Source organism: Xenopus tropicalis, chromosome 9 (assembly GCF_000004195.4).
Source record: "Xenopus tropicalis strain Nigerian chromosome 9, UCB_Xtro_10.0, whole genome shotgun sequence".
Classification (NCBI taxonomy): Eukaryota; Metazoa; Chordata; class Amphibia; order Anura; family Pipidae; genus Xenopus; species Xenopus tropicalis.
This window is the reverse complement of record NC_030685.2, coordinates 12109087-12125960: the sequence shown is the minus strand read 5'-3', so window position 1 is coordinate 12125960 and position 16874 is coordinate 12109087. Positions and strand designations below refer to the sequence as shown.

Here is a 16874-nt window from a genome sequence, read left to right as displayed (position 1 = left end):
AATAATGGTACGGCAATGAATAATGGGGAAATAAACTTTGGTCATTGTATACCGTATTTGCATACAAACAATTTCATCACAACCCGAAATGGCATAGGTGGGGCTCCCATACCTCCCAGATTCTTGATGATTGCCCCTTCTCAATTTTGCATCCCAGTTAAGGCCAATCATTTTTTTTGGGGGGGGGGGGGCGTTAAAATGTTCCAGTTTTGCAGCAACTGTCCTGAAATACATGTAAAACATATAAAAACAACAATCTACAAATGTATAAAATGTATTGTTATCTTCTTTTTTGACTCCACCGATGCAAAGGGGGTGATTAATAAACGGTTGAGTTTGTTTTCTTTTATTTGAATTCGAGATTTTTTGCAATTAAAAACTCAAATTCGAAATTTGGTTAAAAAACTCAAATGTCTGTCATTAGCGATGAGCGAATTTTTTCGGCAGACATAGATTCATGGCGAATTTCCTCATTTCTCCATTGGCGAATTGTTTAGCGAAACTTCCGTGAAAATTTGGCGCTTCAAATCGGGTGCGGTCGCGTAAAAAGGGCACTGTTGTGTCAAATTGCCCGCGGTCGTGGCAAAAAGAGGCACGGTCGCGTCAAATCGGGCGTAGTCGAGTCATAAAGCGCGGGTGTCAAAAAAGTTATACGCGGGTGACAAAGAAAATAGCTGTGGGCAACAAAAAAGATGCGGGTGACAAAAAAAATCGTGCTATAAATGTGTTTTGCGAATTTTTCGCCATTTCGTCAAATCGGATGTGGTTGAGTCAAAAAGCGCGGGCGACAAAGAAAATAACTGCGGGCGACAATAAAAGATGCGGGCGACAAAAAATTTGCGCATCAAATGCGTTTCGCAAATTTCTCGCCATTTGCAAATTTTTTTGCCGTTTTGCGAATTTTATGGCGAAGCAAAATGGAACAGATTCGCTTGTCACTATCTGTCATTTATTAAACTTGAATGTACAACTTCGCCATCTAAAAGCGCGTGCGAGTTTCTATAGAAGTCAAGGGGAGCTGTCCTGTGTAATGTCAAGCCGTATTATCAAATTGAGTTTTCTTTGAATCTCTTACGAGTTGTACTTGAGTTTAAAGGGGACCTGTCACCCTAAGAAATAATTCCAAATCCTTTTGAATCAGGTTAGTAGAGCAAAATAACCTTTACTTACACTATTTCAATTATCAAATTTATTTTCCATTCAGTCTGGGAATTAGAAGTCACAGCCAGCAGGCCAGCGCCATTTTGTGTACCCTGTTATTAAGGCGAAGCTTTGTATCCCCCCAAAATCTTATGCATTTGCCCTCTAGGTGATGTATAGGAAGTGCTGAATGGAAAGTTAAAGTAATTGCTATTAATAATCTGAGCTGTCAATCATATATTGCCTGCCCCGCCTCTATGCCGCAGGGTATTGTAGTTTTTTTTTACCACACGTTTCCCACTTTAATAAATAAGCGAACATTCGATATGCGAGTTTAATCGATTTCGAAAAACAAAATCAAATTCACAAATTCGAAAACTGATTTATTTGTAACTAGTGATGAGCAAATCTGTCCCATTTCGCGGCACCATAAAATTTGCGAAACGGCGACAAATTCGCGAATCACATTTGTCTCGTGATTTTTTTTGTCGCCCGCGTCTATTTTTTTTTTGTCACCCACGCTTTTTCTTAAGCGACCGTGAGCAATTTGATGCGCAACGAAAAAATTCCACGCGACCAATTTTTCCATGGCGAATTTTCACGGAAGTTCCGTGAAACAATTCGCCAATGGCGAAATGCGGAAATTCGCTGTGAATCCATGCCTGGCGAAAAAATTCGCTCATCACTAGTTTTAACCCTTTGCCAATTTTTCAGGAAAAAACATGGGAGTATGGGGGGATTTCCTTAAGGTGGCCATGCAACTCTCGAGTTTGGTGAGATCACCGAAGGATTGTATCTTTGCCTGATATTGGCCACCAATACATTGGGCTAAATCCAATTGTTTGGCCCCAGGGTTAGCGACTGGGTCACAGTGGGTCCTATGGAGCTTGAAGACCAAATCAATGTTCTAAGGCTGTGATTGCCCAACTGGATCTTCAGATATCTGGACATTTTTTGAGAAGGCTGATCAGTTGGCATTTATGCCGTATGGTCTCCACATCTTGAGCGGGATAGTTCCTTTATCCCTTTGTACATTGATGTGCTCAGTGTCGGACTGGCCCACCAGGATACCAGGAAAACTCCTGGTGGGCCCAGGTGTCAGTGGGCCCTACTGCTCCTGACCATTTGGCCTACTTCATGGTCATTCCCTATTTCTGAATGGGAACAAAGAGGAGAAACAGATGCTAGCATGTAAATAAACAAGATTGGGAGAATAAAGGGGTTGAGTGAGGAACAAGGGGGAACAATAGTTTGGAGAGTGGGCCTAGGGTCTAAGGTTTTCTAGTGGGCCCCTGGGGTCCCAGTCCGACACTGGATGTGCTGCATGTTTAAACATTATTTTCAGAGGTTTGCAAGCCATTGGCTCATAGCAGCCTTCTGTATTTAAAGAGGAACTATGTTATATCGTAACCGTTCTGCAATAAACCAACAGGGTGGTTGCTCTGCTTTAGGTTGGGTTCCTTCCTGTTTGGGGTCATCTTGGAGGCACAAAAGTAGAAGTCCATCATCTGTATCTACACAAATATTGTGAATACCACAGAGAGAGACAGACATGAGGCTGCCTTTAGTAACAAATTGGCATTTGCTAAACCTTGAAAATATTATAACATGTTGCTAAGCCAACTCTTGTCAACTCTTATGTATCCAATAGTCATTGGCTAGTGAACCATCTCTGCTCTAATGGGCCCATTTCCTAAGGTTTTTTGAGAAAAGTTCGAATTTTTTGTTTCATTTTTTTCTAGATTTATGTATGTGGTTTTGGCAGTACAGGTATGGGATAACTTATCCGGAAACCTGTTATCCAGAAAGTTCCAAATTACGGAAAGGCCATCTCCCATAGACTCCATTATAAGCAAATAATTTAAATTTTTAAAAATGATTTCCTTTTTCTCTGTAATAATAAAACAGTACCTGTACTTGATCCCAACTAAGATATAATTACCCCTTATTGGGGGCAGAACAGCCCTATTGGGGTTATTTAATGGTTAAATGATTCCCTTTTCTCTGTAATAATAAAACAGTACCTGTACTTGATCCCAACTAAGATATAATTACCCCTTATTGGGGGCAGAACAGCCCTATTGGGTTTATTTAATGGTTAAATGATTCCCTTTTCTCTGTAATAATAAAACAGTACCTGTACTTGATCCCAACTAAGATATAATTACCCCTTATTGGGGCAGAACAGCCCTATTAGGTTTATTCAATATTCAAATAATTTTTAGCAGACTTTAGTTATGGAGATCCAAATTGCAGAAAGATCCCTTATCCGGAAAACCCCTGGTCCCAAGCATTTTGGATAACAGGTCCCTTACCTGTATTAGATTGTTTCTGGGTTTTTTTTGTTTCAGAGTATTTTCCCAAATAATTTGTCGAATTTTTTTTTTTAAAAAACCACGAACGTCCAAGATTTGTAAAACTTTATGTGAATTTTTGAGACTAACAAATAGCATGCATGCAGGAATTTTTCGGCAAATTGCCGCAGAAAAATTAGGCACGCAACAAAGAAACCTGGGGCACGTCATGTCCCGTGTTTCATGAAATTTTCTTGTGTATTATATGAATATATATCTATACTGTAATAAGTACTCTGCGTTATATACCCTGGGGTAAGTGAATGTATGCCACCCCCAAATACATTCTCTGGTACATAAGTTTTATTTTTTTGTGCTTCCTGCTCCTCGACAGTTCTCTTACACAATTTCCTGCAGAGGGCGGGGCATGGGACTGACAGTGAGATGTTCTTTCAGGCAGTGTAAAGCAAATTTACAAATTTGCCGCCCCGAGGCCACCCCCGGCCGCACGCCCCCCCCCCCCCAGTGCGCATGCGTGCGTGAACGGGGGGTGCAAGCGCACATGTGCGAACAGCAGGGGGGGTGGGTGCGAGCGCGCATGCGCCATAGGCCAAACTTGCATACGGAGCAGTGGGGAGAAGTCCCCATTGCTCCGTATGGGAACACAAATTTTTAGATCTTTGTGCAGCTGGGCGGCATGCCGCCCCCAGATTTCTGCCTCCCTAGGCCCGGGCCTTTGTGGCCTCTCCACAAATCTGGGCCTGCTGGCAAATGCCAGAGGGGCTACTGTAGGCTTCCATAGTCATTATTTACTGTAGGCTTCCATAGTCATTATTTATTGGGCCTTTAGGTTACTGTTTGGGCCTTTGTCTACTTGAAATGCCAGGACCTATTTTGAACCTCAGTCCCGACCTGACAGGAGCACTAATTTATTTTTTACTCATTTTGGGAAAGGATCAGTGCTATTTTCATGCCTCTCAACATCTCACAGCATATTAATACTTTGTACTGTATTGTAATGTAACTCATTGCACTTCCCTGACATCCAGTGGCACTTTGTAATATTGCACTCGGCTTTTATTATACTTTTTATATGTTTTTATAATGAATTCATGTGTGGGACTCTCCTTGGGAACCTTTGTTGCAGGTCTTTACTATTTATTTGTTATAGAAGTTGATAGTAAGTCTATAGTAATGATAATAGATGTTATACAAGCTTATTATTAGGGATGCACCTAACCCACTTTTTTGGGTTCGGCCGAACCCCCAAACTCACCCCGAAACTGAATCCTTCAAAAAACACCTGGATTCAGCCCGAATCCCGAACCGAATCCGGGATTCAGTGCAACCCTACTTATTATACCTGAGAAATAAGTGACTGAAACATTCATACTGGTTCTCTCGCAATATGGAACTAGAACATGTTGTATGATCAGAGAAACGGGCCTACAGCCAATCACAAGTCACATCAATACTCAATAGAAAATTCCTCACCATCTCCAATGGGGAAGACTGTTATATAGGTAGAACTAATGACTATCCATTTCTACAAAAGATGGCAGAGGAGGTTGGTCTTCCAACGTGGTGTCTATCCATGATGATACTTCTTACTGCTATTAATGGTGCAACACCTTTCGTGCTCCATATTGTTTGGCACATGGTTGGGTCTCCACTGGGGTTAATAAAAACAGTGCACACAAGGAAAAATAATTCCCTTGAATGAGGTAATTTTGTTGGTAACTCTTGGTGGTTGAGTTAGAAGCTATGACTTCCTGGCACCAGAATAAGAATGGGATTAAAATAAAGGCCAATGAGGAGGTGGACATCTCTGCTGGTAGTGTCAACTGTTTGTAGGCAACACAGACTCAATTATATATTAAAATACAGAATTTTTTTTTTTTTTTTTTGGAGAATGGCCAAAGCTGGTGGAAGAATAGAGAAGTTATGGCAGTGCACCATAACGAAAATAGGGTAAAACAATGTTTCTCTGCTTAATAAAGTTATTGCGAGAAGTCATGTGATCATTTTACGTCAGATCTAAGCAGAACAATATCACAAGACTTTTCTTTTGTCAGTACCTGTCTGTAGCCAGTAAGCCTAAATGGGGCTGTTGTTTCAAATTCATTATATTAGCAGCTTAAAAACTGCTAATACCTTGACAACTAGAAAAAAATATAATTAATATGTAAAGTGCAAAAGTGCCTAGTAGAGCGCTTTGAGCAACTTTAGTTGAAATTTATTGAGGGTTTACATTCTGTTTAAAGAACAACACTCAGTAATATTTCTACTGGTGTGAGGAGTGACCAGCATGGTGCCCGCCATCCGTTAGAACCGACCAATCATTAGTAAGTGTCATCCAAATATCTGCAAGGACTGACCAACAAGGTACAATACCGCTCACAGCTGAGCTTTTGTCGGAAGAGGCAGTGGAATGATAAAACCAGATCGCCCAAAACTGATATACACGGACAGAAAAAAAAATTTCTTGGTATCTGATTTCCCTTGCAAGGCAGTGCTATAAAGGTCAATGAATATCTGTGTTCAACAGAAGCCCGAGCAATAGGACCTACGGAAAAGCACTCTACTCAAAGTGGTGGGAAAGTGTTTGGGGGATATTTTTTTTATGAAGCAGAAGGGGATAATCAGTTCAAGACAATTATAAAAATGGAAGATGGCTATATATGTATAAATGGATAGTCATCCATTTTACTTTTAAACTATTCACCATTTTTAGTAGGTAATGGGGAATATAGAAAAGAAGCAACGAGACTGGATCTTCAAAGTTGGTTGGAACCATAATGGACAGTTGTTTGGAACCATAATGGACAGTTTTTATGGGTGATCAAAAACCATATTGGTAAGTACTTACAGATGGTTCAGATCCATCTAGGAGCAGTGAATAATATGGCCTGAACCATCTGTGAGTACTTACCGATATGGTTTTTTGATCACCTGTATAAACTGTCCATTATGGTTCCAACCAACTTTGAAGATCCAATCTTGTTGCTTCTTTTCTATATTCCCCATTACCTACTAAAAATGGTGAATAGTTTAGAAGTAAAATGTATGACTATCCATTTATACATATAAAACCATCTTCCAAGTTTATAATTGTCTGGAACTTATTATCCCCTTCTGCTTCATAAAAAAAAATGTCCCCCAAACACCTTCCCACCACTTTGAGTAGAGTGCTTTTCCGTAGGTCCTATTGCTTGGGCTTCCGTAGAACACAGATATTCATTGACCTTTATAGCACTACCTTGTGAGGGAAATCAGATAACAAGGAATTTGCATCTTCAGGATGTTTTTTTCTGTCCATGTATATCAGTTTTGGGCGATCTGGTTTTATCATTCCACTGCCTCTTCCGACAAAAGCTCAGCTGTGAGCGGTATTGTACTTTCAAGTCAAGAAACTTCCAGAAAATGCTGTCGGCGGTCACGGTGATCAAGACGGTGATACTGATCGTAACATGGCCATGTGGGACCATCCTGAACTCATCCATTATAGCTGTCTATCTCAGCGACTGGAAGAAGGGAGTGAAACTTGGGGAGTGCGATCAGATCAGTCTCAGTATGGGGTGCACCAACCTGCTCTTGCAGTGCTTAATAACATTTGGAGCGGCCTTCGTCTCATATGGACTGTACCTTCCATTTGCGAAAAAAGTTTTTTTTACTTTCTACACTGTTTTCTTGTTTTTTAATTCTCTCTCATTTTGGCTCACAGCCTGTCTCTCCATCTGTTACTGCCTGCGACTGGTCAATCTCTCCCCTAAATTGTTTATTTGGTTAAAAAGGAGACTCTCTCGCACCGTCGCCCCACTCCTTCTGTGGTCAGTGGCAATTTCATTTGCTTCTATTCTTCCAGTTATCTGGATATCAGACACAGAAACTGACCAGAATACAACTTTAATTTATTATGATAATACCTCTATTGCTAATTGGAGTTTTTTGGTCACTGCTTTTGCATTTGGCATCGGCCTGCCCTCCCTTATTACTGCTATTTGTATTGTACTTTCCCTGATATCGCTCCTGAGGCACATCTGGAGGATGAAGCAGAACCCTCAGTTCGGGAGTCCTCAGCTGAAGAACCTTATAAGAGCTTGCAGGACAATGTTCCTACTCATGGCTCTGAATTGGCTTTACTTTCTGATCATTTTCAGTTCAGTGCTAAAATCAAATAGCATGGACACTATATGGGACATGGTGCTCTTGTTAGGGAATGTGTTGAAACCCTCATGTCAAGCCATTGTTCTGATCTTTGGAAATTCCAAGTTACTCAGTGCCTGGATAAAGACCTTGTTTCCTCAGTGATGGCATCATGGGGAAAAAAAAATATTTTACTGTAACGTAATCCGACAACTTGCCTGCTAAAACTTGCCGAGATCATGTAGTAGTCAATGGCAGATGTCCCTTCTCTTCCCTGGAGGATCCTTCTTTTGCTTCGAAACGTTAAAGGTTTTGGATTTTTGACGCTGGGTTTTTTTTGTGCAACGGTTTAAAAAAGTAGAGGTTTCGAGTTTACTCGCATTTGTAAATAGAGACAAAATTGGAAATATAAGAGTTTTAGTAAATCTGCCCCTTGTTGTGTTATGTGTTAAACATTATGTAGAGAAGTGATTTAAAATATATAAAGTTAGTTTTGGTCTAACGTATATATGTCATTAGTTCTGTTTATTTATATATCACTAACAATGCCTTGAACTCTGCTCATTGGACATCTGCAGAGTCAGAACTACCAAAGGTGTAACTACTATCGTTTCCGAGTCCATGGCATTTGAAAAATTTATGTAGTAATCCTGTCCCATCATGAAATAATGAAAATTCTCTTGACAAGAGTCTGTTCTAGAGAATAAACAGGTAACATTAAGTAACATGGCACTCAAGTTACTGCAAGATCTCTAAGGTGTGCCAAAAGTAAGTGTGAAAGACTTTCCTTCAGTCCTACCATAAGTCTCCACTTAAAGTTTTTAGGAACTTTTGTGGGGTGTCAACTACATATTTATTTTGTATAGTGGTTTTTTGACATTCTTCTTGGAATACACAAGATAGGAACCATAGTGAAACCATCTGCCAGGACTGGGTTATGACTGGAGGTTCTTAGTGTTGCATTGCCTTGAATTCTCATTGTGCCTGTTATTCTCCTCCTTGTATTCTCTCTGCTTGCTCTCTTTCCTCCGCCCACCTCACTATCCGCATGTGTTGTCCATTATCAATTAAGCCCCTGAGCATTGCAACTTGCTTGGTTAATAAGCTGTCTCTGTGATCTTGCCACTGATTCCTATGCTCCTTGTTCCTTCTGGTTCCAAGCTCCTTATTCAGTGTTCTGTTCCAGCTCCCTGCCTTGTTCCAGTTCTATGGTGCCCTTCCTAGTCCTGTTCTTGGATTCCCCAGTTATGACCCTTGACTTGTTCTCGGCTCTGTTTGCTACCAGCCTCGACTTTTGGCCTGATTCTGGATTGTTTCTCTGCCGGCTGGTTTCAAATATTCAAGTTTATATATTATAGTGTGCACAATTTCCTGTTATCACTTCACTATGTTTATTAAAGTTTTCTTTTGTTGATTATTATGGCCTCTGACATTAGTTCCATGATACATAGTTACACTCCGGGTTACCCAGCCTTTAGGCTCCCAGTTTTCTGGTACTCCACAGCGTCTCCTCAGGGAAGACATGACACCGTCGCTCCTCCAGTGTTGGAATGTGACATCTTAGGCCTCCAGGGAACCCAAAAACAAAGAGCCCACAAACAGTTACATGTAACAAAAAAACCCACCGCAGTTCAGTTGGCAGCGATAGATCTCTTCTATCCCGGGCGACTAACCGCTCCGAGTCGCTGGTGGAAAGCCCTTTGCATCGATTTGGAATACCAAAGCGATGGCTTTTCCACCGGTTACTGGTGGAAGAGCATTTCAGAGCAGTTAGTTGCCCGCAATATCATGGGTGATTTAACCACTCCCTGGGACATCAGCCTTAAGCTGGCCATACACGTTCAGATTTTATACTCAAAAAGAATCCCAGCTCTTGCAGCTATAAGAGAGCAATCAGGGTAATATTGTGCAGTATTTAAAATTCAATTATACACCCAACGTGTCTGAAGGTGTGCAATCTCTTCTCCACTTCCCTATAGTTATAAAAGGCAATAGGTTTTTGGAAAGATCCCAAAATGCACACTGCAACAGATGATTAAGGTGGGTACTGACAGACCCCTCAAAGTTGACAGCATTCAGAATTCCCAAACTTTGCTTCCTCCTCCAAAGCCAATTACTACAATATATGAAAAGTGGGGAGTGCCCAAACAGATTCAAGTCCCATAGTCCAGTATTCTCTGAGGGTACAAATTGATCTACAAGCCGACGTTCCCTTCTGCCATGAGTCCATTCCCTGGTCCTTGATAATGATAAATCTTTCCCTGGTAATAGTGGTATGACCCAACTTTGAATGTACACTGGACAACCTCGGTGTTCCATATTGTCCCACATATGCCTTCAGTAGGGTTGATAAAACCAAAATGCACGGGGCTGTGTAAGAATCTTTTGTGCCCTGAATTAGGAAGTTTGGTAAGTAACTCTTAATAAAGGTTGTTGTAAGTAACTGTTAATTGTTGGCTTGAGTATGGGAATGGAGGAACATAGTCTATATGCTACCTTGACTTTATGAACTACCTTGCAATGGAAATCAGATAATGAAATATTGCATCTTTAGGATGTTTTGTCTCTCCAAGTATATCATTCCACTGCCTTCTCCGGCAAAAGCTCAGCTGTGAGCAGAATTGTGCTTCCAAGATGAGAAACTTCCAGAAAACGATGTTCGTGATCATGATAGTGATACTGATTGTAACATGGCCATGTGGGACCATCCTGAACTCATCCATTATAGCTGTCTATCTCAGCGACTGGAAGAAGGGAGTGAAACTTGGGGTGTGCGATCAGATCAGTCTCAGCTTGGGGTGCACCAACCTGCTCTTTCAGTGCTTCACAACTTTTGGAGTGGCTTTCATATCATATGGACTGAACTTACTGGTCAACCTCTACCCTTTCTAAGTGTTTTTTTGATTAAAAAAGAGACTCTCGCGCACTGTCCCCCCACTCCTTCTGTGGTCAGTGGCAATTAACTACTACTGACTATTGACTACTGCCCAGAATATAACTTTAATTTATTATGATTATACCTCTACTGTTAATTTGAGTCATTGCTCTGGCATTTGGCACCAGCCTGTCCTCCCTTATTACCTTTATTTGTATTTTACTTTCTCTGATATCGCTCCTGAGGCACACCTGAAGAAGTCTTTAGCTCAAGAACCTTATAAGAACTTGCTGATAATTTTAAATTAGAACCTTTAGATTTTGTTTTTAAAACTAACCGCAAGGTCTATTCATTCAAATAAAGGTTTCCATGGTACCTTGCAAGGAAAATCAGGTATTGATTTGCATCTTCAGGATGTTTTTTCCTCTCCGTGTATATCAGTTTTGGGTGATTCATGTTTAATCACTTCACTGCCTCCTCCGGCAAAGCAAAAGTGAGCAAGTATTGTGCTTCCAAGGCAAGAAACTTCTAGAAAATGCTGTCAGCGGTCGCGGTGATTGGGATAGTGATGCTTATCGTAACATTGTTGTGTGGGACCATCCTGAACTCATCCATTATAGCTGTCTATCTCAGCGACTGGAAGAAGGGAGTGAAACTTGGGGAGTGCGATCAGATCACTCTCAGTATGGGGTGCAACTACCTACTCATGCAATGCTTCATAACATTGTTAGAGACATTCAGTTTCTATGGACTAGACCTTCCATTTGCAGAAAAACTCTCTTTTGCTCTCAATACTGTGTTCTGGTTTTCTGTTTTTCTCTCATTTTGGCTCCCAGCCGATCTCTCCATCTGCTACTGCCTGAGACTGGTTAATCTATCGTCCGCAGTTTTTAATCAGTTAAAAAGGAGACTCATTGTTACCCCACTCCTTCTGTGGTCAGTGGCAATTTCATTTATTTTTCCAGTTACCCGGATATTTGCCATACAAATTGACCAGAACGAGACTTTTATTAATCATGAAAATACCTCTAATGTTAATTTGGGTATTGTGATCCCTGCTGTTGCATTTAATGTCTGCCTGCCCTTCATTATTACCTCCATTTGTATTGCACTTTCCCTGATATCGCTCCTGAGGCACATCCGGAGAATGAAGCAGAACCCTCAGTTCGGGAGTCCTCAGCTGAAGAACCTTATAGGAGCTTGCAGGACAATGTTCCTACTCATGGCTCTGAATTTTATTTTCTTCCTGATAATTTGCAGTTCTATGCTGATATCAGATAGAATTGGAACTATATGGGACATGGTGGTCTTGTTAGGGGAAATGTTGAACCCCTCATGTCAAGCCATTGTTCTGATCTTTGGGAATTCCAAGTTACTCGGTGCCTGGATAGACCTTGTTTCCTCAGTGATGGAACAATGTACCAAAATTATAGTACCCTATATTTATTGTGATAAGGAACATTATTTAGAGAAGTAATAAAGTTATTTGTGGTCTAGCTTATATATGTTATTAGTTCTGTTTATTAATATGTCACTATCAAGTCCTGTCCCATCATGAAATAATGAAAAACCTGTTGATAAGAGTCAACATGGCACTCAAGTTACTGCAAGATCTGGGAGAAGTAAGTGTGAAAGACGTTCCTTCAGTTCCACCCCCAACAAGAGTGTTTAGGAACTTTTGTATGGGGTGTTTACTACATATTTATTTTATACTTTGATTTATGGTTAAATGTTTTTGTCATTCTTGTTGGAATACACGAGATAGGAACTAAGTGAAACCGTCGCCCCTGCAGTGTCAGAATGGGACATCTTTGGCCTCCAGAGAACCCAAAATAAACAACCCACAACCAGTTACATGTAACAAAATGAACAACCATAGAGTTTATAATAAGGGATAAATTGTAGATGTTAATACCTGTGAATCTTACATAACAAAAAACGTCCAGACTTCCATTGGAGAACTGGTTACTTTGACTTCAGTTTGTAAATGTTATGTTTAAAGTTGTTGTGAAACAATGTTTGATATGTCCTACTTATGTATGTATGTATATCTTTATTTATAAAGTGCTACTTATGTACGCAGCGCTGTACAGTAGAATACATTAATACAAACAGGGGGTTATTAAGATAATAATAGATAAATACAAAGTACAACAATAAATACAGATAGATGCAAGATAAATACAGCTGCAATACGTTAAGAGTCGAGGACACAAGAGGAAGGAGGTCCCTGCCCCGTAGAGCTTACAATCTATATGGGAGTAAATACTTAAACATACTGTATATATATTATTTCTTGTTAAATTTAGGTCGTATTTGTTAAATACAATAAAAACAATAAAAAACATTATACAATTCAGATGCACATATGTTACTGTAAGAAGACATTCATTCAAGGAGCAAAAACAATAAGTCATATATGTTTGTAAATTACAGGAAATATTATCAATAAAGCTTTCAGTTGGTATTTCTTGACTTCATGATTTGCTGGTACATTAAGGGGCCCATTTACTTACTCACGAACGGGCCGAATGCGTCCGATTGCGTTTTTTTCGTAATGATCGGTATTTTGCGATTTTTTCGGAAAATTTTCGCGACTTTTTCGTTACCGATACGATTTTTGCGGAAAAACGCGAGTTTTTCGTAGCCATTCCGAAAGTTGCGATTTTTTCGTAGCGTTAAAACTTGCGCAAAAAGTTGCGATTTTTTTCGTAGTGTTAAAACTTGCGCAAAACGTTGCGCCTTTTAAGTTTTAATGCTACGAAAAAATCGCAACTTTCGGAATGGCTACGAAAAACTCGCGTTTTTTCGCGCAAATCGTATTGGTAACGAAAAAGTCGCGATCATTTCCGAAAAGTCGTAAAGGCGCCGAAAAAAACACAAAAAATACGAAAAAGTCGCAAAATGTTCGTTTTCCAATCGGAATTTTTCCAATTCGGATTCGAATTCGTGGGTTAGTAAATCAGCCCCTAAGGGTACTTAGTAGGGAGGTTGGAGTTGCCAACCTCGTTTATGATAAATTTTCCTTTCCCTGGTAATGGTGAATTGTATTCCCCAACATTGAACAGTTGGTTTGCTGGAAATAGAAAGACTGACCCTGGGGTATCAGTCAAATTTGGCTGGTCAAAAAGAGATCCGCTGACAAAAGAACTGACAAATACTGTGTCAGTGATCTGTGAGGACTGCTCAATATGGTGGCAACCATCTGTGAGGCATTGTCAATTTGGTTCCAACCATCTTCAACAACTGACCAGTTTACAGTGCCAACCATTTGTGAGACCTGGCCAACAAGATTCCATCCAGCTGGGAGGACTGAATAATATGGTGTGATCCATCTGCCTACAGTAGGCTGGAAATTCATTTAGCAAGAAAAGGAATCATCAGGTAACTCTTCTCTACTCAATAATGTCAATTTCTTAGCTTAGCACAAGATGTTCCTTTTCTAAGGAAATTCATTTTGAGCTAATTGGCATATTTCAATTAAGAAAATGGCCATAAGGTGATGCTAAAGTTTCAAAGTCATTATACAGCAGTAAGTAAGCATCTCCACTTCTCTACTGATAACAAAACGTTCTAGCCTTGGGATTGGGTACACCCATTCGGTTTCAGCAAACTATATACTACAATGCCTCTACTTTACTATAGAGTACCTAGATTTGAATGGATGTTTAGAGCTGAACATCATGGCCACACTGGGATACAGTGGTAACAATAGGACAGTATGGTAACGGAAGTGCAAAATGGTGACAATAAGCAAAATAAATAGTTCTTATATTACTGCTGCCAAATCTTCCCATGTCTTTAGTACTGAGAACTCCCAACCTATATAATGTTAGTTGCATATTGGAACCAAAGTTTGCATGGGATTCAGCCAAACCTCAGGACTTCTGGATCTGGATTTGGCTGAATCCCTTGGTTAAATGATTAAAAATCTTAATGCTGGTACAAGTGAACAATATGGTGGCGGCTGGCTGTAAGACCTGACAAATACCATGTCAGTGACCTGTGAGGACTGCTCAATATGGTGGCAACTGTGAGACATTGTCAATTTGGTTCAAACCATCTTCAACAACTGACCAGTATACAGTGCCAACCATTTATGAAGGGATCCCCCACCACCAGGCCGGGGACCGGTGCTGGGCCGTGGGCAGTGCTAAACTGGACCACCTCTGTCCCCAATTACCTGTGATCCCAACTCCATGACAACTGCTATGTGAAGCCCAGGAAGCTTTCTACTGATTGCAAAAAGCACCAAAGTGCCTAAAGCTCCATATTAAGCATCAGGGGATGTCATCACTTAGGTGGGAGCAAGCAGAGGAAGGGGTCTGGGTGCATCTAGTTGCAGGGAAACAAGCTCAGGTCTATACCCACCACCCCTGGTCCAAGGAAAAATTGTCTTGCTTGAAACTGGTCCATGGTGCAAAAAAGGTTGGAAACCACTGATTTATGAGACCTGGCCAACATGATTCCATCCAGCTGGGAGGAATGAATAATATGGTGTTATCCCCCCAACATTTCTTAAAAACATACAAAGAACCTATAGATTTTGTTTTTAAAACTAACCGCAAGGTCTATTCATTCAAATAAAGGTTTCCATGGTACCTTGCAAGGAAAATCAGGTATTGATTTGCATCTTCAGGATGTTTTGTCCTCTCCGTGTATATCAGTTTTGGGTGATTCATGTTTAATCACTTCACTGCCATCACCTGCAAAGCAAAAGTGAGCAAGTATTGTGCTTCCAAGGCAAGAAACTTCCAGAAAATGCTGGCAGCGTACACAGTGATTGTCACAGTGATACTGATCGTAACATGGTTGTGTGGGACCATCCTGAACTCATCCATTATAGCTGTCTATCTCAGCGACTGGAAGAAGGGAGTTAAATGTGGGGAGTGCGATCAGATCACTCTCAGCATGGGGTGCAACTACCTACTCATGCAATGCTTCATAATATTTTTTTGGGCATTCAGGTTCTATGGACTGGACCTTCCATTTGCAGAAAAACTCTCTTTTGCTATCAGTACTGTGTTCTGGTTTTCTGTTTTTCTCTCCTTTTGGCTCACAGCCAGTCTCTCCATCTGCTACTGTCTCAGACTGGTCAGTCTATCGTCCGCAGTTTTTAATCAGATAAAAGGAAGACTCTCTCGCATTTTTATCCCTCTTCTTCTGTGGTCAGTGGCAATTTCATTTATTTTTCCAGTTACCCGGATAGTTGACATAAAAATTGACCAGAACGGGACTTTTATTTATCATGAAAATACCTCTAATGTGGGTATTCTGATCTCTGCTGTTGCATTTAATGTCTGCCTGCCCTTCATTATTACCTCCATTTGTATATTTCTTTCCCTGATATCGCTCCTGAGGCACATCTGGAGGATGAAGCAGAACACTCAGTTTGGGAGTCCTCAGCTGAAGAACCTTATAAAAGCTTGCAGGACAATGTTCCTACTCATGGCTCTGAATTTGCTTTTCTTCCTGATAATTTGCAGTTCTATGCTGATATCAGATAGAATGGGAACTGTATGGGGCAAGGTGGTCTTGTTAGGAAACATGTTGAACCCCTCATGTCAAGCCATTGTTCTGATCTTTGGGAATTCCAAGTTACTCGGTGCCTGGATAAAGACCTTGTTTCCTCAGTGATGGAACAGTGTACCAAAATTATAGTACCATACATTTATTGTGATAAGAAACATTATATAGAGAAGTAATAAAGTTATTTGTGGTCTAGCTTATATATGTTATTAGTTCTGTTTATTAATATGTCACTATAAGTCCTGTCCCATCATGAAATAATGAAAAACCTGTTGATAAGAGTCTGTTCTAGAAAATAAACATTAGGTAACATGGCACTCAAGTTACTGAAAGATCTGTGAGAAGTAAGTGTGAAAGACGTTCCTTCAGTCCCACCCCCAACAAGAGTATTTAGGAACTTTTGTTGGGGTTGTTTACTACATACTTATTTTATACTTTGATTTTTATATTTATGGTTGAATGTTTTTGTCATTTTTGTTGGAATACATGAGATAGGAACTAAGTGAAACCGTCGCTCCTGCAGTGTCAGAATGGGACATCTTAGGCCTCCAGAGAACCCAAAATAAAGAACCCACCACCAGTTACATGTAACAAAATAAACAACCATAGAGTTTATAATAAGGGATAAATAATAGATGTTAATACCTGTGAATCCACAAATATGATCTTACATAACAAAAAACGTCCAGACCTCCAATGGTGAACTGGTTACTTTGACTTCAGTTTGTAAATATTATTTTCAAAGTTGTTGTGAAACAATGCTTGATATGTCCTACTTATCAGCCGTAAATACTTAAACATATATATATATGTATTATTTCTTGTTAAATTTAGTTCGTATTTGTTAAAAAACAATATAAAATGAGCACAATTCAAATGCATATACATTT

General features: G+C 40.1%; 2 protein-coding genes and 1 pseudogene across 2 annotated transcripts; all 3 read left to right on the top strand.

Annotated features, from left to right (window-relative positions):
• Positions 1 to 6857: 6857 nt before the first annotated feature.
• On the top strand, positions 6858 to 7745 carry LOC100495033 (taste receptor type 2 member 40). Its single transcript, XM_004918149.1, has one exon. The coding sequence runs from the start codon at positions 6858 to 6860 to the stop codon at positions 7743 to 7745; it is 888 nt and encodes a 295-aa protein (XP_004918206.1).
• A 3245-nt stretch (positions 7746 to 10990) lies between these two features.
• On the top strand, positions 10991 to 11864 carry LOC101734915 (annotated as a pseudogene).
• Positions 11865 to 15216: 3352 nt separating this feature from the next.
• Positions 15217 to 16092, top strand: t2r25 (bitter taste receptor 25). The gene is given in 1 exon segment (NM_001172013.1): positions 15217 to 16092. A coding segment is annotated over 1 exon segment (876 nt).
• Positions 16093 to 16874: the final 782 nt, after the last annotated feature.